Source organism: Xiphophorus couchianus, chromosome 23, assembly GCF_001444195.1.
Source record: "Xiphophorus couchianus chromosome 23, X_couchianus-1.0, whole genome shotgun sequence".
Classification (NCBI taxonomy): Eukaryota; Metazoa; Chordata; class Actinopteri; order Cyprinodontiformes; family Poeciliidae; genus Xiphophorus; species Xiphophorus couchianus.
Window position 1 is genome coordinate 18100819 of NC_040250.1, and position 27638 is coordinate 18128456.

General features: G+C 38.6%; 1 protein-coding gene across 11 annotated transcripts in view; it reads left to right on the plus strand.

The window, feature by feature from the left end:
- The window catches only part of col23a1b (collagen type XXIII alpha 1 chain b), a 147727-nt gene that overhangs the window by 94662 nt on the left and 25427 nt on the right, over positions 1-27638 (plus strand). For 8 of the 11 annotated variants that reach the window (XM_028009196.1, XM_028009201.1, XM_028009197.1 and 5 more), the window contains exons 3-8: positions 9572-9616; positions 14461-14468; positions 15613-15639; positions 23672-23698; positions 23793-23819; positions 26909-26935. In XM_028009196.1, the coding sequence (XP_027864997.1) occupies positions 9572-9616; positions 14461-14468; positions 15613-15639; positions 23672-23698; positions 23793-23819; positions 26909-26935 (161 nt within the window). The remainder of the gene's footprint in view (positions 1-9571; positions 9617-14460; positions 14469-15612; positions 15640-23671; positions 23699-23792; positions 23820-26908; positions 26936-27638) is intronic. The other 3 variants (XM_028009202.1, XM_028009204.1, XM_028009200.1) reach the window with 2 other exon arrangements.

The following is a 27638-nucleotide window of genomic DNA, read 5'->3' on the forward strand; positions in this document are numbered from 1 at the left end:
AGGAGTCAAAATCACATTCGTGTTTAGACGACATGCTAAAATCACAGCGCCATTTAGTGGTCAGGCATGACTTGACCACTAAATGGCGATCTCTTCTAAGCGTGAAACTTTTATCTACATCCAAAAATATCAGCAGACTCTGGACACTGGTCTTCTGTAAACGTAGAATAAAAATATTTCCTTTTTTCTTTTTAAGCCTTTAGCTTACAGCTGTGACACAGCTTTGCTTAGCCGTTGGTAGATTTGTGCAATAAAACTAGCAAAGTGAATTAATTATGAACTGAAGAAAAATCATCAACAAAACATAACCGTCAATGAACAGGAAATTGTGTGCTGCTAAACATCTGCAGCTTTGTTCTATTTTTGGCTAGAAAATCTCTGACAAAGTTTGATTTTCTCTTCATAATTTATAAATTTATTTGATTCTGTTTGTATTTATTTTTAACTATTCCCATCAATGCAGAGCGCCAAAGCCAAAGGAAACATCTTATTTGAATAACAGAGATGTCACAGACTTTGTCTTTGTATTCACACAGCAATTATAATTTTGTCAAACAGAAAGTCCCAGAGAAAAAGAAAAAAGTTTAATTTACAGTCTTCATCAAACAAAATGAAAGGATTTTCTATTATAATTAATTTTGATTACTCTTCTATTAAATGTGTTCCAAACATGTTAAATTATAGAATAACTCTCAAAAATCAAAAGCTAATTTGAGCCAGAAGGTGAAAATTTCAGAGCAGTTCTCTGATTTCTGTAAAACATCCATGACTTGATTAATTTACTTGTCACAAAAGGAAATTATGCATAAATAACCTTGGAAAGATCCAAGTAAAATCTAAACTTAAACCGATAAACAACACCAGTGAAAGGATGGTAATTAATTTAATATGACAAATTACTTCAACAGTAATTAACCTGTAGATCTTCTTGTTAAACATTTCAGTGTTGACAGAGGTTTCCCTGCTGCTAAACAACATTTTGACTGTGTAAAACTAAGACTTTCTCCGACTGCAGAGAGAATGTAATGTTGACTTTGCAGCACTGAAAAGCTTTTTTGTCCAACATCTTGGCCACCCATTTCAATTACTGCAGGCAGTCCTGGGCAGGGCAATATGGCCAATATGCAAATGCATAAATATACAGTGACAGGAATTAAGAAAATTAGGTAACATAGCAATAAATGTAGTCATTCTACTTGTAGTAAGAGATCATTTTATTTCAGTGTGTTGCAGACAAATATTTCCAGCTGTTCTTTTTTGTTTTTGAGCATGGCACATCAAAATAAAAAACACTACTGGTTTCTACCTAAAAACCTTTGTCATCTACATATAGATTGTTCTTCAGTCATTTTTAATGAGGTAGAAAATGCGCTCTGATGAGGCTCATTGGTCAAAAGGGGCCTTTTGAAAATAACCTTTCAGCAGGTAGTAAATATAAACCCAGTTTCGTGTTAAAAACATGTTTTTCATTCATCTGATGTAATATTCCAATCTCTAAGCTTTATATTTTCATTAGCTGTAGCAGAAAATCATCATAATTTCCAGAAATAAGAGTTTGAAAACACCAGACTCTTAAAAATTAATCTATGCAACGTGTTTCACTCTGTTAATTGAGTTGGTGAAATACATGAACATTTCAATGATAGTAATTGGCCAACATTTTCAGTCAAGTGTTTTATTTGATATTCATGCTATTTATTTTCATTCAAAGACTAAGTCATGGAGGCAGTTCTCATGAATGCATCAGTTAAGTATGTTTGGCTAACTTTCAATTAACCAATTTTAGGACCAGCAGGAGAAGCCAGAAGAGAATTACCAGGACAGAAGTATATATAGTCTTTCCAGCTACTTTTGTGTTTAATTATTGGTCTTTTCCCGGTGGGATCACCTTGGAAAACCTCCAAAGAGATGTAACCAAGAGGCATCCAAATAAGTTGCCTGCACCTAGCGATATGGAGCCTGTAGGGTTGTCACATGTGCTCAGTGTAGAATGTGGAGGGGCACATCAGGACAGTTTTCACAGGAAAAAATAAAATATAAAGAGAAAAGCAGGAGTTGGGAGTGATTTCTTACCATTGAGGGATCATACTACTCAGCCTCCCTGGAGAAGCTTGTTCTAGAGTGTTGGAAAAGCGGCTCTGACTGATTGCTGAGCCTTGGACTCAAGAGGATCAGTGTGACTTTCATCCCGGTCGTTAAACTGGACTAGATAGATGGGGTCGTGGGAGTTTTGTTGTCAAGTCATCATATGTTTTGTCCTTCATGGTATTTTATTGGGGGTGCTGCTGTAATTCAGGGTACCTGAGTTTAGGTACCACATCAGGCAAAAAGCCAAGCTTATTCCAAATGTCATTGATCTGGTTTGTGGTTTGTCACCGATATCAAGGTGAAGCTCTCGATAGGCGCATGTCTGGTTTGGGAACTTATTTTCTAATATTTTTAAATGTAACCCTGATCCAACAGAGCTGAATCAAATAAATAGCTCCTTACCAGGCTTATGCCAAATTTAATGGCATGCTGAAGATGAAATTCAGTCATTTGATTCAGTTGTATTGAGATCCCTACACTGTGAGATAAATTTGTAAAGCTTGAGTCAAAATGTGGAGTCTTTCATTTCAAAGGTTTTTTGAGGACAAAGCTGTAGGTGGCTTTGGTTTTGTACCATCTGTTTCTTCAGTTAAGAGAAAAAAAAGTGTCTTTTTTTTGTCTTTAGATAAAGCCTTACTGGGATTAAGCTGCATGAGCTCTTGTTATTTTTTTTCCAATGTTCAAGCTTTAGATTATTTAATCAACATATATTAACTTTATTTACAGGATGTTACAAAATGCTGATGCTGCAGACTTCAGTTACATTTTAAAGAATATTTATTATTTCTTCTTCAGTGATCTGTTTTCCTGTCCTGCGTGTAACTGTGGAGCTGAAGAAAAATAGAAAAGGGTTATGAAAACACGTTTCACAACAGACCAATGAAAACATTTTAATAAAGGGTTTAATACAAAGCATGATTATTTACCTGCTTTAAGGTCGTTATTTTTAGAAGATACATTATATCTAACAAACAAGCCTCACTGGAATGCATATTGTAATTTATTGAATATGGCTGTACTTTACCAGACTGGACAATGTGTTTAACATCATTGGATACCTGCTCAGTGTTTCTGCAACAGATTGTCAGACAAACTACCTGCAAGATGTCAGAACAGAGAACTCACAGCCTTCTCCCTGTGCTCTCAATGAGTTTCTATCCAAAAGTTGACTTCCTGAGATTTTTATAGTCAGCACCAGCAAATCTCATATGAAAAAGTTTAAGGCATTGCCACCCAGCTTCAACTGAAAAACTACATGTTTATACCAATCAAAAAAGTGTAAAAAAGAATTCAAATTCTTTGGTGCTCAGCCATTGTACATCTTCAAAGTGCCACCCTGCTGTCCTGCAACTCTTACAGGTGTTGGTGTCTTATTCTCAGTCAGATTATCTTTGCAGGAGAACGATGTTTCCTGTGTGTCCATGACCACATTTCAGCAGAGTGATGGAGAGCATTATTCACAGTAGAAAGACCTCAAAACTTTAGTATCTTATACTAGATTATTAAAGAATCCTAAACATTCAATAATGGGGAAATATCTGTAGAACAATATTTCAAAACTGAAATCAAGAATGTGAGGAATGTGTGTTAAAGCGCCTTCAAAAAGTCACAATCACTGACACTGACGCAGTTTCAACTTTACAGTGATGACCAAGGTACTTATTTGATCTGTGAGTTCAGTATCCTCGTCTCTTGATCTGATTCTACCCACAATAAGGCTGAACAGAAACCATCCGAGCGACTGAACCTCGTCTGACCCGGTGGGAGATGCAGGGCAGCTGGAGAACCAATCATCGCCACGTGAACCACATCCGCTGTCTCTTTCTCGTTCTGTCGCTGTTTACTTCCACAGCATGTGTCCCCCATCTTACTCGGCCAGAAAAGGCTGAGCTGGTGAACGACGACAGATCCAGGAGACAGCCAGGCAGAAGTTGTTTTGTTTGAGGAAAAGAGGCTTAGCAGCTGTCAGCGACGAGACAAACAGACGGAGGGGGAATCCTCACGCTAATACAGTCTTACATCAGTTACCAGCAACACAAATCTTTATGAGCGAATAAATTATTTCTTGGACAAATACGGGAAACAAGTCTCTTAGCGATTTTAAACAAAAGTTTGCATGTTTAGAATAGATAATCTGGACTCAAGAGGGGCATTTTTCTCTGTCAGAATCTGCAGATATGGAGAACAGTACAGCTTTGATGAAGGGAAACTCAAGTTTTAGTGTCTGTAATTAAAGAGGAATTAACAAAAATCCGCTCCTGGGAATTGGAAGAAATCCAAAGAAATAACAGGAATAGAGAATGCGTTGTAGAGACCCATCGCCTCCGGCTAGCAACAAGCCAGCCTTCATGATTTTTCCCATTCCTCTTGCCATTCTCCTCTTCCTCCACTCAAATTAGATTTTTTTCTGTCACAGGAGGATTCAGGAACATGTAAGAGTGGTGGGGGGTGGACATATATGTGTGTGTCTTTTAGAAGGAGCTGGGGGTTGATGGACAGATGGATGTAAGTCCTGCGGTTGGGCATTCAAAGTATCGCATTCTTCTAGTTTCAGCTGACTCCTTATTGCTCCCAGTTGTTGCACTAAATAAAGTGGGGCCTAGAAAAAGGAAAGGTCGGGGTGTTGCTTCCTGAACTCCCGACACTTTGTTCCCTGGAAACTCTTCATTTGCCAGAAACGTCACAGTAGCTAAATCAACTGCTAGCGCACAAGGAGCATGAAGCGGTTTTGAGACCAAAGATTGATGTAGGACAGTCTGGTTTTAGCAGATTATTTTTATTGAAGTGGTGTCTAGAAATTGTGTTGTTCAGTTTGGATCTGTTTACCCAAAACATTTATTTTTTCCTCTGGTTTTCTTGGATTTTCTCACACGCATACAAAGCCAAAGAGGGTGGGTCTGCCTAACCCTACCCTTTGTCAGACCTTGAACTGCGTGATTTTGTACCCCTTATATGTAAGGAGGAGCTATATGTGGAGTCTGAGATACAGCGCCTCAGGCCAACTAATAAACACACGTACACACATGCACATCTACGGTACAGTTCAGATGGAGTTCATTGTGTGCTCTATGTTGCCATCCTGTTCCCAAGGAGCCGTTCGTGTGCTTACCAGAGAGCGCTTGAGAAAGTTACATTCCAGATGCAGTTTTCCATCGTAACTTACTCATTTTTAAGGTTTGAGTTTTCGTCACCAGTTCTGTTTTGTTATTAAAAACCATAAAACAACATTTAAAAGCCACACTTAAAATATTGCTTTCTAACTTTCCTGACATTAATTAGATATATAAGGAGTAAGTAAGTATAAGAGATAGTTGTTAGTATTTTAAGAACAATGATAGACTGTACAAAGTTGGAATTTTTAACTTTCTTCAGGATCTAATATTACCTAGTGTGGTCGGTGTGTACCCTGAAATATCTTGTTCTGTCTCTGCCTAAATGAACCGCTAACTTGTCTTGAAATATTACCGAATATTGTTTCCTTTGAACAACTTCTTGTATCTCTAACTATGCTGATGTACTGATACTAAAAGTAGATCATTTTGATTAGTTTAGGTATTGCTTAGATGTGATGGTTCACTGATTGGGGAAAAAAAATCACATTTTTGATTTGTCAAATGGCCAATCTTGGATCAAGGGCGATCAGGCTCAAAATCACCCAGTTCTGGTCATCAGCTGATTTCTTGGTTTATCTCTAATTGTTTTTTACCACATGTGACAGTAGTGATACGCTGGGGTTGACCTTCTGGTCCCCAACAAGTGACTGTTGTTAATTGGCAGTATTATAAGTTTGGTCCCTGTGGCTTCAAACAATACCACATTTTTATTAAAAAAGGGTCTTGATCTATACATTTATTTTTAATTTGGACCAATCTCCAAACTCTTGCTCCTTTCTTAAGAGGAGAAAGAAGAGAGAGTGTTCTTAGTTTTACATGACAGAGGTTTTTGTAGGTTTGTGTTGTCTACAGTGTATTTTGACTGTGGGGTGCCTCACGGCTCTATACTAGGAACCCTTTTTTTCTCTCCATATCTGCTATTCTTTGGTTCCATTTGGAGGGAACTTAGTGTTTCATTTATTTACAGTGACACTGGCATCCTACTTGAAGCTTCTCGTTAATAGTTCAATATGTAAAATATTTTTATTGATAAAAACTAAACTGAAAACTTTACACTCAGAAAACATTCAAATATAAACTACACTTTGGTAAACCTTTGCTCCAAAATAGATGTTTTTGCAGTCACATTGCAATATAAGTCTGTGCGATATGTGCGGCCTGGATGCAGTACTCAGTAGGATATTATGTTTCAGATGTCTTGCATTCACACCCTGCATGTCTATCGTATATTTGGCCAGATGAATGAGCTCAAACTGGCCTCAGTGCACATGCCTGAGGTGTATTTTGAGTGATTGAAATAATAAACCTCACACACAGTAGTGAACACATTGTGTAGAGTCGTAGGAAAGTTTGTTAATCTTAGTATTTTGAATGCACTTTTGAGCAATGCCATCAGTTACTGTGCATATCGTCTTGACGTTGTGCAGCTGCAGTTCTACTTGTTAAAACATAAAATCGTATTCTGCTCTGAAATTGCAGAACTGTTTTAAAGTTCCTTCTTTAATTTGGACTTCATCTGATCACCTCTAGTGCAAACTGTAAAATACATAAACTTGAACTGGGACTATTTTATGCTGGGAAGAGATTTATTAAAACCCATAACTTAAACATTTATTCAATTTGAGCACATAAAAGGATCATTACCCTGCTGTTTCTGGCATTAGGACCACCTTAAACGGGGTCCTGCTTGAAAACTGCTGTACTTAGAGAAGTGAAATCTTGAATGAATGATTATGCTGATTAAAAAGTAGTTTGTTATATGTTCAACTTTTGCTTGTCAAAGCAAAAAGCAGTGATTCTGAAAAATGTCTTCCTAATGTCTCCTTCTATTACATCCTCACATCTGCTTAAAATCAGGCAAAGTTTTACTATTGAGTTGTAAACTCTATACATACTTAAAATAATCAGGAGCTAGGAAGAGAGAGAAAGCAGAAATAAGGACTTTTCCTTGCTTCTTATAGTTATAAATCCTTCTCTGGCTCACGCATTGCCCAATTAAAGACAAATGAACAGCAAAACTAACAGCAAGGACGATAAGTCTGTATTTCAGCATTTAACGTTCTGCTCTGGAACAGGAATCTGAACTATGTCTGCAATTACTGTATTCCAGCTAGACTGTTTTTCCCATTAATCCCTCGAACTGATCCAGTTCTCCATCAGTTTGTCATCACCCACCTTCGTTCGGCCTCAAATCTGCCACTCAGGACCAATCACACGCCCACATTTCAGTCAATCTGACGCCTGCTCCTTCAGAAGCTGCCAAAAAACTTGTTGGCATGCGGTCTGCCGCTGTCAAAGTCTCAAAAAATACGGTGGAGCGAGGGTGGTGCCTGCTGATCTACATATTGTAACACCCATACCTGCACTTTAAATGCCAAGCACATACAAGGATAATGAACAAATATACACCTTATTCAAAATCCTGCATCTTTAAACATACTTCCCTTTTTTTATTATGCTTTTGAAATGGGTTTTTAAGTCACTGCGTTTTATTCCTCTTTATTTGTACTTCACATCTCCTCCCAACTAAAACCCAGAGATGTCTTGTACAACAAAAAATCAAAATGTATTTTTGTGGAAGTAAACCAAATTATTAATTGTGGATGTCATTAATATAAACATCACCTGTGTGAGTTAATAAGATTGAATCTGCTAACGAAGGACTGAATCTGTTTCCAACGAGTTAATGTCGTGTTACACACGTCTATCCACTTATTGCCACTTTTTTAATCGCCAAAAAAGTTTTCTTGAAACTTAAACATTCAAACATACTTGATTATTTTAACAAAGACCCTAATTTGGAAAGTATGGATTTTGAAATGGATTCAGCCTGAGCCAATCATCAACTTGAGTTTACTTTAGCTGTTCCTCTGCCACTTCTGTAATCCTTTGGCTCCAAAACCATTTATAGGATGTTGATGTTGCGTAAAGGAAGGAAAGAAGGATTAAGTGGGAGACGTGGAGGAGAATAAGCGAGCTCTTTGATATAGCTGACAGAGTCAGGAAATGATTAGGCTGCTACAATAACGCCAATAATGACAATAGAGAAAACATGTCTGCAGCCACAAGCACTTAGTGTCCGGAACTCTGTATGGTTCCTATTTCATTATGAATGCAGGGGAATATGGAAGTTTTTAAATGTTTCAGAGTCGTTTCAGTCCATAGAGAAGCAAACTGAACATTTATTCCTCTAACTACTTGGGCTCATTGTTGACATAAATGCTTTATATTAAAGACTGCTTTAAAGGACCCTTAATAACTCCAATGCTATACAGTAGAAGTAAATGTGACTTCGTGCAGCTAGCATTACATTAAAGTTTTTAAAAATCCAGATTTAAAAATTTATCTTCCAATGTTGATTCAAGCTGATTATGCTTCCAGATCAAGATTAATACATTTCCTGAGCTTTTGCACCCTCCTGTGTAAGCACAGGGGTCAATGTTAATGTAGCCACATGCTATCTGTGCGTGAGCTTGTCTAGACGTGCTATTTGTCAAATAAATGTTTAAAAGTATTACCAATTTATTAATTGAATATTCTCTCTTTTTCCCTAAATGACAGTGTTGATTTTTAATTTATTTGTAAAGTGTTTTGAATCCAACTATAACTTACAATTGTTACAAAAATACACTAAGATGCTTTTAAAGCAACTCATCAATATTATCTTTAGCTTTCAGGAACCGACTGTGTTTTAATCTTTGAAAGCAGATTTCTTAAAGTATCTTGACACACAGATTTGCTCAGCTAATTCTGTTCTGCCAGACAGGGTAATGCTGTTAGCTTCACTGCTGTACCTCATTGTCCTCATGTTTGCTTTGCTAATTAGAAAAAACACAATGTTCAGTCTATTCCTCACCTGTTTGCTCTGTTTTCTGCATGTTTTTAGCTGCTCATCTCCTTACTGGTCACTTGAATTGGCCTCAGTTCTCACAAAACTGTCTCTTAGTGAAAAAAAAACATCTCTGTAAAGTAACAGCATATAAATTGATGCACATCAGCATCTGTACAGCAGTGATTCATGTTCCTGCTTCAGCATGGGATCTTGCAGCAGATGGACGTTGGCTCGGGGGCAAATAATTTATTTCCTCGTCCCTTAGCAGCACTCCTCCTCTATCAGCTGCAGAAATCTTTTTACCAGGAAGGCAAACTTTCGAGTTGCAGCCACGATAGTGTTAGACGGGAGCGATGGGGGCTCGGAGTCAGTGTGTGAAACTTGTGAAATAAAACCTACTGTATGTTGTAAATTCAGCACTTTTTTTAAAGGCCTTTTCATTATTTTGGGAATAAAAAGTCATAAAATCCCCAATTTGCTTTCTCCTTGTCTCTGACATGCTGATTTAGGAGACTTGTTCCTCTCTGTGTATCTGCAGGGCCTCCAGGAAAACGCGGACGCATCGGAAGAAGAGGGGAACCCGGTAAGCAAAATCCATCACCCATTTCATTTCGTTCTCTTCCTCTCCTTCTCTTTCACCACTCACTTCTTCTTTTCCCAGTAAACTTCTTTCCTTTTTCCGGGTGAGCAGACAGGCTCTAGCTGAGGGCTGGTAAAGGCAGTGATCCATGACTCAGGTCACAGGGTGGTGGGCTGCTTGTTCTCCTCGTTGCGACCTATCATGAGCCAGCGTCGTGTTAATTTCCACCATGTGGCTGCGGTAACTTTGCCCAGATGTTGGTCGATGTCGCTGAGCGGTAGCAGCTGCAGCCGATCGACCCTAATGAGTCTCCATCGCCAGCATCGCTACTCGACGTTATCATTTCGTTTCTGTCCAAACCACTGAATGCTCATTATGGAACCAACGCAGTGACTCTTGCCAGAAGAAAGGTCACCGTGACAGATGTTCTACAAGTTTGACTCATCTTGATTTTAGATGTTTCTCAGAAAGTGGAGACGCCAAAAACAGAATTAGGTCATGGTATCTCATGCTGCAGAAGTCAGTGGGAAGGATTCCAGTTTACCGATAAGTCATTGTTGTGGATGAGTAATAGACGAGAGCTATACTTGTGAATACGATGGTTAAGTAATACAGATCCTTCTGTCAACACACATCGAGGCAATGCTGCAGTATTGTGCAAATGTTTTCAACCAGTACTAATTTCTTCATATTCTACCTCCAATTAGAGGGAGAAGAGCTGAAAGTTTTTCTTGTGATCGCTCAGAGAAGTCAGGTTCTCCAGACTTTTTAAAGGGACAACTTGATTTAAAGGCCAGTGTGTCCTACATTAGGTTCATTATACAACTTCAATGTGCACGTGAACAGAAGAAGTATAAAACAGAAAAAAAAATCAGAATAGCTACTCACAAACTTTCACATAGATGGAGTGACCACTGTGCATTTAAAGGAGCAAAAGAGGCTCTAATGTACATATTCAGTTTTATCCTGCTTATAAATGTTTCAAATTGTGTTCACACTTTCATGTTTAAAAAACATTTGTCACTTATACTCAACTTATGGTTTATCATTACTTTATTTTTGTGTCTCTTTTGCTTTTGCTTTGATATTCTGATAAGCTTTATATATAAACTACAGCTAATACATTATTTTATATCATAATACATATTGAAATGGACTAGCTTAGAATCTATTTATGCTCTGGTTCAAGTTAAGACTTCCCCATTATCTACTCATTTTTGCACTCCCTTTATGCTGACGTTTGTGATTTTTTTATGTTTGGATTTTTCTTGTTTTACACTTCAACCTGGCCACTAGGTTCTGAAAAATGGTTTAAAAAATCCACCATAAGGAAAATAAGAACAAAGTTAAGTAATAAAAATGTTATGTGCGTAAAATCAACCCGATGTGTATGAGGAAACAAGTTGAATGCAAATCTTCCAAGTTAAATTAAACATATGACAACCCAAGCAAACCGAAAACAGTCAGGCCCTGGAGGATAAGTTTAGGTAGATAACCAAAGTCCAAATCTTCAGCACTTCAGTCCATGCATCTAGGCAGAAGATGCTCATGATATAATAAGCAGAGTATTTTGATAGATGTCCTGTACTTGTATAGTACTTTGTCAAAGCCAAAGCGCTACCAAATCGCTTCACTAAGCATTCAGTCATTCATGCACACATTCACATGGTGGCAAGATACTGAATTACAGCCACAGCCATGAACCAGGCGGGTGAAGGGTCTTACTAAAGAACACAGTGACTGAGAACCAGCAACTCACCAATTAAACTCTTACCACCTTCTCTATGTTATGTTACCATGGCAACATTTTTTAGCAAAGACATTTAATCTAATCTCATTGCATTCACTTAAAGTAGAAAGCAACAATTGTTTAAGTCTAGAAGTTGCACAGCATAGCAAACAAAAAATTATTGAATCACAATGAGCAAGAAGCAGCCAAGCTCCAAAGAAAACCTTTAATTAAAAAAAAAAAAACTCAAAAGCCAGGGGGACTTTAACCGAGTCCAAGAAATTTAAAAGAAATGAAGGATGACCCAAGAGTTTTGCACTGCATCAAATATGTACAAGTTGTTTTCAATCACATAATGCATTCGTCTTGTTTCCCTCCTTAAATGTAAACACAAAACCTTGGTAGTGTTCCCAAAACAGCTGGACATGGTTATTTTTGGAAATGGCTTCTAAAACAAGATTTCAATTTGTCATGGCTTGTTTTTTTCAGTTGCAGGTTTTGGAGTAGCAGTGAGCTTTTACAGCAGGATTAACGTTTCTCTGAAAATGATCCGGGCCAGCGTTCTGTTTGTTGAAACTGCTGGCATGAAAACTGCAGAACATCATCAGACCTTTCCAAAACTTTAATTTACTGTTTATTGTTCAGATTATATCTTAATCATCTTAGTTTGTTACTAAATCAGATGTTTGCCATCTGCTTGGTGTTTTGCAGGGGGATTTAGTACATTTAGTCGAAAAGCGGTCTGTTTCTGCAGAAGCTCTCTGTGGTTCTGTTTAGGTTCTGTCTTTGTTCTGTCTTTGTATTTCGGAGTTTTTTGCCGCTGCATTTTGTTTGCAGCTTAAGCGTGTGGGTTGCTCCTACGAAGAGATTGTTGCACCATGCTCTGTCTCAATGACAGCCAAACCTCTGTTTTACAAGACCAGAATGTTTTTCTATCAGAAACTAAAAAGGAAAATAAATGAGAGTGCAGAAAAGAGAGAGAAAATTCAATCGTGAAAAACAGGAAAGAGTTCAGACGGATTCGTTAAGCATCTTAAATCTGAGCTTGTCATCTGGTGTCCTGCTCCTGCTCTCCCTGATCCCTTTCACTCTTGTTTTACAAACTGTCCTCTCTTTCTATTGTTCTCTTCCTTTCTCTTTATTCTGCACACACAAACACACCTGCCTCACGTCTAGAGCACAAAGCTGCTCTAACTGTGTGGCTCTTTAACCAGAGTGAGTGTTTACCTTGCTGTCTGACTCAGAAGGTCTTCATCAAACAGTCAGGATGCAGCTACAGTGCCTTGCAAAAGTTTTTACGCCTCTTGAAATTTTCAACAATCTGTCACAGGGTTAATCCCAAACTTCAGTTTACCTTATGGGCCCTTTATGTGATCGATTAACACAACTTTTCCTTAAATATAAAGTGGAATAAAAATCATATTTTTTTGTTTGTTTTGTTTTACAAATATAAATCTGAATTTCATCTCCATTTTAAGTCCCCTTTAATTTCATACCTCTAGTGCAAAGTTTAGTGAACATTAGTCATCAAACAGCCTCATGAGAGAACAAGAGAGGCATCCAAGAGGTCCATGGTAACAATGGAGGGGCTGCAACACTGACAGCACAGTTATTTATTGTGCACTTCACATCTAGTCTCTACGCAGAGAAACAAGAAGAAAAGTTTGCAGTTTGCCATAAGAATTGCGAGTGAAATCAAGGTAGATTAAGTAGATTAAGGTGTTCTGGTTAGACAAGAACAAAACTGAACTTTTTGTCCTGCCTGCGTAATGCTGTTTGTAGAAGAAAACTATCCTTACACTAAACACACAAGCATTACGATGAAACAATGTGGTGGCAGCACCATACTGTGGGGAGAATTTTCTTCAGTGGGGACATGGATCCTGGTTAGAGTTGATGTTAAGGTGGATCTAGTTTCCTACAGGGCAGTACTATAGGAAAACCCGATATCCCAAAAGATATACCCCAGAAAAATATCAACCCCAAAAGATTGAGGCACTGAGGGTGCCTCAACTTTCAGGTTCTCATTAATTAAAGATTTCTTCTCATAGCTTGATTATGTGCTACTTTAAGTTATGTAATACTATTGAAATAAAGTACATTAAAAAAATGACTACATTTGAAGGAGTTTAAAAGGGGTTGAAACTTTTGCATTACACTGTAGACTTGATGGCTGTTGTCTCTAACACATCTTTATTTACCCTTTCTTATTTTTAATTTTCCATATCTTCCAAAATTGACCCATTCTGGTATCTTTAATTTGTAATGAAAAACCTCAGATATTACACTTGTCTTCCTGCTCTCAATGTTATGTTGATTTTTATTGTTGGCCTGATGCTTATGAGCTCTGCATTGGTTCATACACTGTGACTGTTTCACCAATCAGATAAATCAGCATCCTCATGGGTAGAAAGTCAAGCCAGATACTTAAGAAAATACATTTCAAAAAGAATGCCTTAATTGGCATAATAATACGCTCACATTGTGGAGGTTTATGTGGTTCAACAGGGCCTTCAGCCCCTGCCTTTTCTTAGATTTAATTATGATCGCTGAGAAAAAGGGGGAATTCTTTGATCGTTACTGTTCCTTTTGGTTAAACAAATTATGAAAAACAGAAGGCATGTTTTTTGCTGCCGATGCTCAACATCAGAGAGTTTCAATCACAAGTGAAAGGCTACCCTGTAGGAATGTCAGAGACATCCAGTTTGCTCTCCTAAAAGACAAGCATGGTTTTCCTGACCTTTTCACTCAACGCTTGTCCTCCATCCTCCTGCTCCCACATCTTCCTGAGAAACAAAGCCTTGACATGACTTCATATTCCTAATCTAAAACACAGCTCATGTCGAAGTCTGTTTATCATAACGACTTCGCCACAAACTGCGCTGGCAGCAGCTCTAATGAGCTTCTTCTCTGCCATGTTTAGGGGGTTAATTATGGTCATTATCTAACCAACCACATGGCATGGACAGGATTTTTGTTGTGGGTGCTCCACGGAGGAAGTGATTGGTGTACAAAGCGGAGGTTGCTCTCAGTCATACATGCTGTGCTTCATCTGTCAGAAAACATGTAACGCGCAGGCTTTCTAATCCCTCTCCCTCATTTCTCTTCTCTGTTGCAGGGCCTCCTGTAAGTATGCTTTCATCTCATCCAGGTAGTATTGAATTCATTTTAGAGGTTTTGACCTTTGCCATGCACACACATCACACGTGTCATTCCCGGCTGCACTGCTGGACAAACTGCAAGTCAAACCAAATATGAGCTCTTCTCCCACAGCAATAAAACTTGAATGTAAAGACCACCTACAGAAGTGTGTGAGATCTCCAGGTGTTGTGTGTTGATGATGGTTATAACCAACAAAGGTATCGTAACTGATGCCAGCACAGTCTTCGCCTCTGCACTGGACATGTCGTGATCTGACCAGGAACAGTTTTTAAAGTTTTATCCTTTATTTTTATGCTCACATGTGGCACTGATCAGATGTGCAGAAGCGATTATTGGCTTTGAAAACCACCATGACATTTTCTGGAAACATGGAAACAGAACAAACTGGCCTGGTAGTAGTTACTCGAATCCTGGGAGTAGTTTGATTGGAAGAAAACTGTCTGTGCAATTGGTTTTGCACTAAATGTCCATGAAATAATGCAGATTTCTACTGAACATGTACAAAAGTATTGATTCTATAAATTTGCCTGAAGGTGTAAAAATGAATAGCCTGTCAGCGCAGAGTAAAGTTTTATTGCAGGCACAATGAAACAGCCACAAACATTCAGTTAAATGTAAAGGTTTAAGAAAAAGATAAGAAAGGATAAAAAAATCCTCATACTTCTTTACGTTTTCCATATTTAATCACATTGCAGCCATAAACTTTGCTGTATTTTACTGGAATTTAATGTGATTGACCAACACAGTGTATCACATGTTTGAAAATGAAAGCAAATGCATGTCATTTCTTGTTACAAATACAAGTATGAGTTTGCAGATGTGCCATGATCTTTTGATTTTGACCAAATAAGCAACATAACTGACTCTAGAAATGCAAAACATCTTTTTTTTATTATAACTGTGGTTTGAAAATCCTGTACCTTTTTCCTTCAACGTTACAATTAAGTGCTGCTTTGTGCTTTTCTGTCATGAAGACCCCCACAAAAGTAAAATTTCAGTGTAAAACCTCCCATGCTGACATGGTGTAAATGCAATGTGTTGTGTTCAGCTGCTGATTTTTGTTCAAATTTGTCTCACTGCTTCGTGCTTTGATGTCTAACCTCTCCAGGGCAAGGTTGGACGGGATGGATACCCGGTAATTTGGATTTTATTTCTTTCATCCTGTCACTCTTCAATCCAGTCTCTGCTCTGATATCTTGGGATTCTTTATTTTCCTTCCTTTTTTTTCTTTTGAGCTTTTACATCTATAAATTGGATGTTCTTTCTTTTTGTAAATTTTAAAAGTTGTTAACCATGTATTGTGTGTATCCTGCCCCATTTCTAAGAAGTGTGTAAAATCTAGACATTTACATTCACACATAGGCAAATTCAGACATCTTAGGACAAAATGATATATCTATAGAATATACGATTTTGATATGAATGAGATATCTATAAACATAAACCAAACAGGTGATAACGTGGTCCTCAAATGCGGTAACCCTTCTGATTTGCCCTGTAAAATAAATATCCAGTTCTGTTGTTATCCAGTGAAATAGCGGCCTCTAGTGGTGAGTTCTGATAAAGTGTGGCAACTCATCCATCGTCTGTTGATGGTTTGTGGTTTGCCCATCATCAAATTCTCATCTTAGTCCTCCTCCTGGGGTGCAGATCCGTGTGTGCTGCTTGCCTCCTGTGAGTGTTTAGGTCGTCATGGTGACCGTGAGCAGTCACCTGTTGCTGTGCTCCGCGGGGCCCAGTTGGTTCTGGTGGGGCGCTGCTCTCTGTCTGTCTCCCACCGGGAGTTTTTGGGGCCTGGCCCTGGGGGCAGATTCCCATGCAGTCCGTCTGGCACTGCGCAGCTCTGCTGACGGGAAATGCTTGCTGCTAATTGCACACAGGTGGACAGAGTGTACAAATAAATGTGTGCACATTTGTTTTCCCTGTGACTCTGATCCTTTGTGCCACTGTCTTCTTTGGGAATGCTTACTGTGTAACGATGTTTGGATGGGAATTGTGTACTAGAAGGTGGTTATTCTGGATAAGCTGTCCCAATTTAGGACACAGAATGCAATCAATCTGTTTGTGGTGTATCTGCGGATAGAGGAAATCATGTTGCAACTGGAAGAGGTTTGTTTGATGCCTTTATAGGGCATCTTCCTGTTGAGTGAATGAGAAATCAAAGTAGATTAATCTTTCTGACAGTTTCCATAGACAGAATATAATTTTTTTTAGTAGTAGAGATGTTTGAATTTCCGTCCATGCAGCTTAAAAGCGACCATTCTCCCTACTGTAGAGGCTGTTTGTGCATCTATCCATGTCTGCAGATGTGGATTAACTTCCTCCAACCACCAATAGTTACTGTAGATACAGTGCATCACAGGCCAGAGGGGTTTTATACATTATTAGACCATTTTATTCATGTTCATGGCTCACATTTCCATTGCGCACAAATCACTACAAACGACTCAAGTGATTCAGTAAACTCTACTGTGCCAGTGAAATATTTAACTTTTTGATTGTTTAATCAGATGGAGAGATTGCATTCTTCCATCATGTGACTTGTGACTTTCTGAGTTATTAAATTAAATCACATGCGAATAATTTGTAAATAAAGCCTGTTACCATGTAGCCAGGGTGAGTAAATGTAAATACATTATATGCTACTAGATACAATGCGGAATTAGACTTTTTCTGGCATTCTGTAGAATAAAAATGTTAAAATACAATGTTTTTCTTAATAAAAAAACATCTAAGATCACGTATCAGCTAAATTATTTTTTTTAAGAAACTTGAACTTCATGCCTTTTCCAAAGCAAATGCATAAAGAAGTTGTTAGTGTAATATCAGGAAAAAAATCTCCACAGTAGTTATGTTTTTGGTGAAAACTGTAAACATTGAGATCAGTATTTCCTCATCCAGTCTACTCTTCATTTAAAGATCTGGACAGGTATCTGTACAAACTGCTAATGTTACCATATCTTGGAGAATTTTTGTTCCACGATACAAATTAAGCCAATTACCACTCCCCAAAGGTGTTTCTCATTAACCAATTTCATGTTAGAAAGGAGCGGACACACTGAAGTGGCTGCAGCTGCTGCAAGTTTGTGTGGTTAGACTTCCTATTGGACATGTTGTGCAGGCTTTAATTATTAAAGATTCATAGGAATAAATTTGACTAAATGACATCAAATGTGACCACTGTAAAATAATTACAAGTTATTTCTCTCAACCGGAGCCAGTTCTCCTTTACCATCTTCTCATCTGCTCAGCTCTGAGTAAATGGCTGGTTCTTCTATAGTGCTTTATCAAGTCCAAGGCGCTTCACTCTACAATCAGTCATTTACCCATTCATACACTAATGGTGGCTACTGTAACCTGGGACAGACTGACTTAAGCAAGACGGCCATACAATTGGCACCACTTGGCTCTCTGACCAACACTGACTGAGGCGAACAAAGCGGAGATTCAAACAGCAACCCAGTATACAAACAACCTACATCCCCTGATTAAAGTTTAAGTTGAAAAAATTAACTTTAGGTTTGTTGAAGTTACAAAACTCTATGAGGTTTGGAGTGACTCTGCATAAGTCATAAAGTGGAGACATTAGTTATGGTTTCATTTGGGCCTCTGGAAATCCAGGAGATCGAGCTCCTGGTTTCATATTTTAAAAATGCCCTAAAGTAATGCTGAAAATTACTGTTTAATCCTGACTAAATAAATTTGATTTATGTTTGACACCATGTTTAAAGATGAGCAATGTCTCACCTTGAGACATAATGCACATATATTGAGTAAAAAAAGACATAGGCTACGGCCCCATTGTAAGGTTTACCTGAATTTCTGTACAATAAAGGTTTATTTTTCTTCAGTTCAATTCTGCCAGCAATATAAAAAAAACACATTTTCTTCCAGTCTGACATCAAATCAGACTGAACTTTTCCGATCTAAGACATCTGGTTTCAACTACATAGGCTATTCTGGTTTTACAGTAACTTTAAGCTGCTCCAGCTACCTCTTTACAATGGATGTGCAGTAATGTTTTTATGTCCAAAAATGTTTTTACACAAGCTGGTTGTGTACTTCACAGCTAACAATAAGGTTGTGTGTCCATATTTGCGTGCACACAGGAGGTCAAATACTTCATTCAGGTGAAATACACATATTGAGTTCATCAGCCTAGTGCAGGCAGCAGACGGCTGAATCATCAGTGATTTGATAAACAGTGTTAATGAAGTGTGGTTTGTGAGTATTTCAAGCATAACTTCTCAACAAGTGTGTGGATGTGCGGGAGTGTGTGGGGGTGTGCTGAGGTATGTTTTCTCTCCTCATGCAACCCGTGTCTCTCCTTCCTCTCATAAATCACAGCCAAGGAGACTTTCTGAAAAGAGACTTCCCGCTGTCAAATAATCAAAGTAAGGCACACTGACAGAGCAGCACAGCCCCACAGCAGCACAGCCCCACACAATAAACACACACCCCCACACAGCTTCTGACTTTCGTTCATATTGACAGAGATCAGCATACCCAGCTATAAGTGTGTTTATGTGAGAGTGCCAGTCTGAGACAGACAGCCGACATTTCTCTGCCGAAACCGGCTAAGGCCTCCATTATTCCGCAGATTAAAGCCAGACGGTCACCCAACAACATGTCAGTAATTTTCTGTCCCAAACACACAGCCCTCTGGTATGCTTTCTTCTTCTCTTTGGTTCTGCTCCAGCCACTGTGTTCTTTTTTTTAAAGTCATGTTTTGCAAACTGTACAAACGTAGAAGCACTGCAGTGTTTCCCACCATAGCAGCAGCATGGAGGTAAATAAAACGATCAGTGGATGTTGGAAAATAAGAGTGGAAAAAAACACCTTGAGAGAGAAAGGAGGAAAAGAGGGATCCACTCATCAGCCTTATCAGCTTCACTTTTATGACCGAAATCAAGCTAACAGCTAATGTTCCCAACATGTTACCATGTGTGTTTCCAGCCGAGACGTCTGCGCTGATGTGCAGACAGCATGCTTTTTGAGCTGCATCCTCAACAATTGCACCCCACTGGATAATCACCAGTCTGCACCACAAAGAACACAATAAAACCAGCAGAGATACCCCACGCCCTTATTCTCTGTGATTAACAGATCACACACATACCTGCATTAATCAACGTTTGCATTCACACAGAAAGAAATACACACGTGAGCTCCTGCAGGCCAACTTGTACCAGGAATTTTTATGTAAATATGTGATTTTATTCTGGCTAGGGTTGCTGTAGAACAAGATGCCGGCAGGCAATACAATCAGAGATGCACTAAAAGAAATCATTGTTTTATTTTTCTCCACAGCTAGTTGGGGTTTCAGTGGTTATTATCAGGAATATTTACTCACGTTTCTTTTTTTTCTCCCAGTTTTTTCCTTTCATTGTGCCTCTCTCCAATCTGTATTTGGCTCTCAGATCCTTTTGTGGTGCGAGATGAAGAGGTTTTTACTAGCAGCTCCTAATTCCGACCCACAAAACCTCACCGCACCCCCCCATATTTTTTTGTTTGCTTTTTTCCTGTTAGTTCAGCCTGATCTTATTTGAATTCCAGCTTTTCTATGCATAGACTCTTTGTCTGCGTTGTAGGTATGTTGCAGCTTCACAAACATTTAACACAGATAATATATTATTTTTCCATCACAGAGGGAAAGTCTTTCCTTGGCTTCTGTGATATTCACAATGCCTTGTAAAGAATTTTATACTGCTTCTTTCACATTCTGTCATGGTATAGGACAGACTTTGATGTATTTAATGTACAGTATAAGATCGACGTGAAGTGAAAGTGAAAGAAAATGTATACATGTATGTGTGTTTCTTTATTATTATTATTTATAATAATAAATAGATTCAGATGGTGTACCAAAAGTGTCCAAAAATTATCTTTAATGGTTTCACCCAAAGTGCTATGTGTGAAAAAAGCTAACACCCTGAACATATCATTCTCACTGTGAAACAAGGTGTTGGTAGCATCGTGTTGTGCTTTTCTTCAACAGCGACAGGGAAGATGATCAGAGTTTACAGGAAAATAGAAACTGCCATATATACAATAGAGTGGTTTAGATTCAACTAAATTCATGTTTAGAATAGCTAAGGCCTAGTCAAAGTTGAGAATATTTGGCAAGATTTGAAAGTGATGTTTGCAGATGTTCCCAGTCCAGTTTAATTGGAATTGATCTGTCTTCAACATAATGAGCAAGATTCTCAGGTTCTGGATTTGTAAAGTTGGTGGAGCCATTTACCAAAAGACGTGCAGCTGTAATGTCAGTGGGAGGTGTTTCTACAAAGTGCTGACTCACGTGAGCTAAAGACAAAGGAACCGCACACTCTTCAGGTTTTCACCTGTAAAAATAATGAAAACCATCAGTCATCCACTTCATAGCTATTCACCAATTTGTGTTAGTCCATCACAAAATAACTTCAAAGTGGATTCAAGTTGGTTTTTGTAAATTGTAAGGCAAATGGTGAAAAAGTTCCAGGGTTATTAATACATTTGTTAGGCATTTTATACTGTTTTTCGTCTCCCAAATTGCCTTGAACTGTCCAAATTGATTGCCATTTTTCCATAAAAGAGATTTATCAACTGTTGCACTGTTATTTTAGATAGTGTCCCCTGAAACTGTGAGTACAGAAGAAACTCTACATTTCAGTCTGTATCTTTACTATGGAGGCCATAGGAACCAGGCATTCATATTGGGTTTTATAATGGCGAGTAAAACTTTCACACGCACCTTCAAAAGCAAAGACATAGACTACCAAGACTTACAAGCAATTTATGGTCGCTTGTAAGCATCCATAAATCAGTCTCTTTTTGAACGGGTTCAGACTCTGCAGCAGCAGATGACCTCACAGCATTCATCTCATCTACTCATCCTGACGATTATTGAAGGAGCTGCACCACAGTAAATGCTCCCAGATGCAGGGATAGCGCCGCATACACACGGACGGATGTGCACCACAGGGCACACGTCCAGAGATCTGGACCCTGATAGCAGGGAAAATTCAGCGGGACGTCTGTAGCCTCATCTAATTTCTCAGATTCATGACATGGTAAACTCAGCATGTTGCTTTTAATAGAGTGACAAAACTACAACTTGTCATGGGCTGAAAGTAGTGAGGAGTTGTACAAATAAAAAATCATCACTTCCTTACTGTTTTGGCTGGTTTCAGCCATAACATTCAATGGAACATTATTGCCTCAAAAGGTTTTCACTATCTTCTTAATAAATGTCCTTAAATGTTTGAAAATGTAATCTTTTTTACAGCCACAACATTAAACATTATGTGTAAACACTTCATATCTAGCCTCCATCTTTTTGCATCAAATGCTCATTCATCAAGTAATGACAATGCTGAGTTTTCCACAGCAGGAGTTGAGGCCAGATGGCCCACATAAGAGGTAAAACAGCGAAAGGCCAGACAGGCGAAGTGTTAATGACAGCTTTTAGTCTGCAAAGCCACCAGGGCTGTGAAGGGGTCCACCAACCCACTACTCAGGGGACCCTGTAAAAACTGTTAGCTTAACATGGAGTACGGTCGTTAAGGAGGAAGTCAACATTAGCCTTTACCACATACATCACATTTAAGTGTTTTTGGAAAGTTTTATTCCAGAGCCAAGTGTTCCTTTATGTTTAAGTAAGGAGCTGAAGGTCTCCATATTTGAAGTGAGGGCTGTTCTGAGGAGGAGGTTCAATGACTGCTTGGCTGTGTTTTATTGATGTAAACAAAGTCTACAGAGTCAACTGCTGCTTCAGTACTTTAGCTTCAGGAAGGTCTCACTACAGTAAACTGCTTTTTAGGCTATCTCATCGCCACAAAACCACACAGCAGATGGGGGATTACTGCATACATCCAACAAGCTATCAGCTTCGATTTCGAAATTTCCAAAAGTGATGCACGCACACAAAGTGGGGCAGGATATGCATAAATATTGTTTCATTTTTTTCTTTTCTTAATGCTTTCTTCCAAACTCTTTCTGCTACTTATAAATCCTCTTTTTACTGTTCTCTTTATTTTATTTGCAAATGATGTTCATTGTTTCTTAGAGGACAAAAATAATTTACGTTGTCTTGTGGGAGATAAGAACAGAAGACTCAAACATTATGAGAAACTAATCGGTAACAGCTGGCTGCAGGGTATTTTTAAGATGGTCTGTCTGGTCTGAGGATTTAAAGCAAATAGTGTCTTTTCAGTGTAATAATTACATTCTTTATCCACAGAGGACTCATTTGATGTTTTTGAAGCTGGTCATTAGAAGAAAACATTTATCCCTTACTCTCTTGCTGAGAGTTGGATGAAAAGATTTCAATCTCATGTCTGCCTATGAAAGATAAAGGCATGAAAATCTTGGCTTAGCAGACTACTGCTAGCAGTGCTATCTACAAATAACAAAATGTTAGCCTTAAGGTAACTAAAGGCTAAAGGTATCTTCTTCTAACTCCTTGCTAATTTTGGAATTTGTTCCACATTTATTTATTCTACTTCATTCATATATTTTTATATTGAATCTTATTTGCAGATCCTTTTGTTAAATGACTGTCATTGTGACTGAAATGAACATATTAATATTGTATGTTACAGTGGTCGAACATGCATTTTTTGGCTTCTTTTATTTTGGAAACCCATTTTCCACTTGTATGGTCCTTAAGGTTCATTTCCAAAATGGCAAACACGGAAATATCTGCTCTACGGTTGATGGGACCAGTATGACATAAATTCTTCTATGCCTTTAGATAAAACATGGAAATAACTTGGCCTTTAGATTAAACAGAGTGTAAATGTGGTTGAAAAGTTTACATTATAACTTTACTTTTCATGTAAAGTTATATTAAAAACAAAGAACAAAACAGAGATTCAAGGACGTTGTTAGGAAAGCTGTATTTTTGGAAATTATTTGCATTTTAATGCTTTATTGGTCTCACAAAATCCAAAACTTTGTTTCCTCTCTAATCTGTTATATTTAAGCAACAATCTGGTGTAAAAAAAGATTGTAGCTAAAAGAACAGCCTCAGATTTTTCTAAAGAAACAATTTTGTAACTCAGCCAGAAAAGGTTCATTAGACATAAATGTTCTTTGCAAAAAGTATCACAGTGATGATCCCAACACTTCTATATGCAGTGATTTATTTTTCTTTTATTCACAATTATCGTTATTCCCTCCACCAGGGGCCTCTTGGCTTGGATGGCAAACCAGTAAGTACTCTGGTAAACAGATTTTTGCAATGTCTTTTTTTAAGGATTCATTTTTATACTAAAATTCTTGTTTTTTTTATTATTATTATTTTAGGGTTTACCAGGTCTCAAAGGAAGTCAGGTACCTCCTTACACATCTGTTTAGCTCTTTAATTACACCCATCAGTTAACATAAAGACGTTCCTACATACAGACTTTGTTAACGGGGATTCGAGATGGGTACTTTGCCTGGAAGACAGGTGGGTTTTGTGTAGCACATCAATCATTTTTACTGTTCCTATTGAAAATGAAAACATGGTAGCTATTTTCATCGCTGTTCCGCATCTTAAGTCGTCCCAGAGCTCGCAGTCATGGGGGAGTCATGGATCAAGTGAAGCTAATTCAAAAATCCCCTCTGCCCTCCCATTCATCAACCTTTCCATGAAATGCTGCGCACTCCGAGGCACACCCAGGTGTGGCGTGTAAACGGGCAAAGCATAGCAAATGGGTTACACACCAGTGGGAAAGAAGGAGCCAGAATGGTGTTTACAACCCCAAACACAAGCTCTTTAAAAAGTCATTACGATGTCCTCTGCTCCTCCACTGGCTGACCTCCGTGATCGCGTTGCCAGTCCTTTTATCTTATTTATTTATTTATGTATTTATTTATTTATTTATTGACATTTTTTTAAATAACATTTAAATGATATTTACCGCACCTGATTTGCATAGGAAATATCTTTCCTTTACATGCAACTAGAACGGGTCTTTCCCTGACATCTGAAAGCCTAATTGGAGACCTTTAAATAGTTTCCAAACATTATTAAACTCCTGTTTCCTGTTAAAATAGACTTAAAGTTCAGTCTGTCATTTAATAGGACTCTCCTCCATCACCAATGGTTTGTCGTAAAACCACAGCGGGAGAGGTGTAGACCTCCTGACCAGGGTCACTTCTGAATTCACAGAGCACAAGGTTAAAACAAGAGAAGGCAGGAAGAAAAGTTAAAAAAGTATAATATGATTGATTTGTTAGCAGAACGTTCCAGTACGATAACTCTTAAATGGAGATCATTATCTGTCAAGTTAATTTTTGCAAAATCCCACAACTTTCCTTCAGCTTTCACCTTGACCTAAAGTACTGAGGCAGTTAGCTGCCTTTCTCCACTTTGCCCACTTCGTCAAAGTTGTGCTCCCTAAAACAATAGGAGCTCCTGTACAAACAAGATATTTGGCTCAAAGAAAAACGAAAACAGAGGTAAAATTTAAAGCTCCGTCTGAAGGTGGGGGAAAAAAATTACAGTCAAAAGACTCAACAAAGCAGCCAGAGGGGACATAGTGTTAAGTACAACACAAGGTTAGTTAAACAATGAATGGAAGAAGATTAGAAAGAAAAACTATGATCTGAACTGTGGTGTCACTTTTAGGTCCCTGGGGTCAAAACAAACCGCTTTAATACCCTCATGTTCTTTGAACCTTTTCACATTTTGCCCCACACACTTTAATGTTGAGATTTTATGTGATGAGACAAAACAAAGTGGAGCAAAATATCCTAAAACATTTCAGACATAACATTGATTTCTTATTCTCTAAATAAGAAATCAATTATATTTTTTCTATTGCTTTCATATTTTTCAGGTATTATTGGAATAAACTAAAAGTCATGCATAATGAAGAAAGGGTTTCAGAAGTCTTTACTAACAAAACTCAGCCAAAGGCATTTGGCTTGCATTTGTGTTCAGGTCTTCTGAATCAGTACTTTGTGGAACTACCTGTTACTGCGATGATAGTGTCAGCTCCTTTGTAGTATGTTTCTACCAGCTTTGTACATCTGGAGGCTGAAATTTCTGCCCATTATTCACTGAAAAATTGCTCTTGCTCTGTCAGAATGGATACAGTGTGTCTGTGGACATCAGTTTTCAGGTCTCGCCACAGAGCCATCCCTCTATTCCTGATCTGTCCGCTGTGTTCCTGGGTCTTTTTGTTGCGTTTGGTTTAGTAATCTACTCTATAAACCTCTGATCTTGTGGAGCAATGGTGGCTCAAGGTTTGTCCTGTAACGGGATGGTAGCCAGTTCAATCCCCTGCTACATCTGTTTCAGTCGTTGTGTCCTTGGACTTCACCTGCATTGTGTGCTGCTGGTGGTCAGCGTGCCCAATGGCGCTGATTGAATGGCCGCCTTACTTCTGTTAGTTTGCCCCAGGGCAGCTGACCTGGGGCTACAATGTATTGCACCACAATCAGCATGTGGTTGAATGGATGAATGACTGATTGTAGTGTAGAGTTTTGGAGTCCTCTGACTTTATATAGCACTATAAAAATGTGACCCATTTACCATCCAAGTCCGTCACAAAACAGCTAGATTTATGGGGACCCACAGCTGGACTCTATTACTCTTACTTCTATTTAGTAATGCAGTGTCTTCTGAAGACAATTGGTTCCACTAGATGCTTATGCTCCACTTTGTCTTCGCCTATCACATAAAATCCCAATAAAATACACTGAAGTTTGGAGTTGTAACATGACAAAATATGAAAAAGTTCAAGGAGTATGACTACGTTTGTAGATATTGGCTGATTTCCATCTTCTTGTTCTTCTATCACTGTGGAGCTTTTCCGTTTGTGGTGCCACCACATGTGGCATCCTTGTGCCACTTGTGCACAGTGGACAGACAGGGACAGAAAGGCGGCCAGCAAACTAATCTCATCTGTTTGCCCCCCGTTTATAAATGTTATGTCAAAATGTCCAACAAAAAGCAGGACTGTGTATCTTTATCTGATATACAGCCTAGGAACACTAAAGTTTCATGTTTTCTGTTAGTGTTTGGGACATTCAACCCCAAAGACACAACAAAACCCACAGAACCGAACACAAAAACCCATGGACTCCTTGCGCTACAACATCTTCAAAGTTCCCATCTGTCAAAAAGACTGATGTAGGAACAAAAGGAACATCTTTGCTTTTCAGCTTCATCTCTCACCACATTTTTTAACTCCTACATAAACCCTTGAAACATGTTTTTTTACTTCAAACAAGGAATTACATTCAGCAGAAAGCGGGTCGGGATTAAGCGATCTCCGTGACACGCATTAATTAAGTGGTGTTGCCATGTTGCCTTATTGCTTGATTTAATACTCTCTGCCTAGGCCACGTAGAAGATGCAATGCGCTACGGTGTGTCACTGATTTATTGTCACCAACTGTCTCTGATTATCTCTCTTATCTCTCCTCCAGGGCCTGCCCGGAACCAAGGGAGAGAAGGTATGCTTCAACTTGAGTTCCAGCTGTGCTTAGCTGGCACTAACATTATTTTGTTTGTAAAGCCACAGAGATGCATGTAGCCTCTTGATTGCTCTAGACTAGAGGTGGGCAACTCCAGGCCTCGAGGGCATGTCTCCTGCAACTTTTAGACGTATCTCTTCTTCTACACACTTGAGTCAAATAATGAGGTCATTAGCAGGACTCTGGAGAACTTGACTGCACTTAGGAGGTGATTCAGCTGTTGGATTCAAGTGTGTTGGACCAGGGAACTAAGAGTTGCAAGACACTGGCCGTCGAGGACCAGGATTGCCCACCCCTGCTCTAGTCTTTCAAGTTTTTGCCATTCACTAACTAAATGAGGAAAAAGATAACATGTACTGCTCTGAGAAGGTTTTCAGACGTTCCGTGATGCTCGGTGATAGCCAGATGTTTTCCCGCTCACTGAGCGGGAAAACAAAATAAACTTTCTAGCAGTTTGAGGTTGGCATGTGCTTATCGATGCCCGCACTCGAGCTGAAGTGTTTTCTTTTGCCCTCAAATAGCAGAGCTGCAGATAAGCAGAAACGCACCGCAACTCAGAACAGGATTCATCAAGGCTGGACTCATCCATGTGCGTTCTCTCCAAAAGATACATGATGTGAATGTTTAAAAAAAGAAAACCGCTTTCCTTTGTGTCGTCATAATAGTAGCTCAATAATGAGAG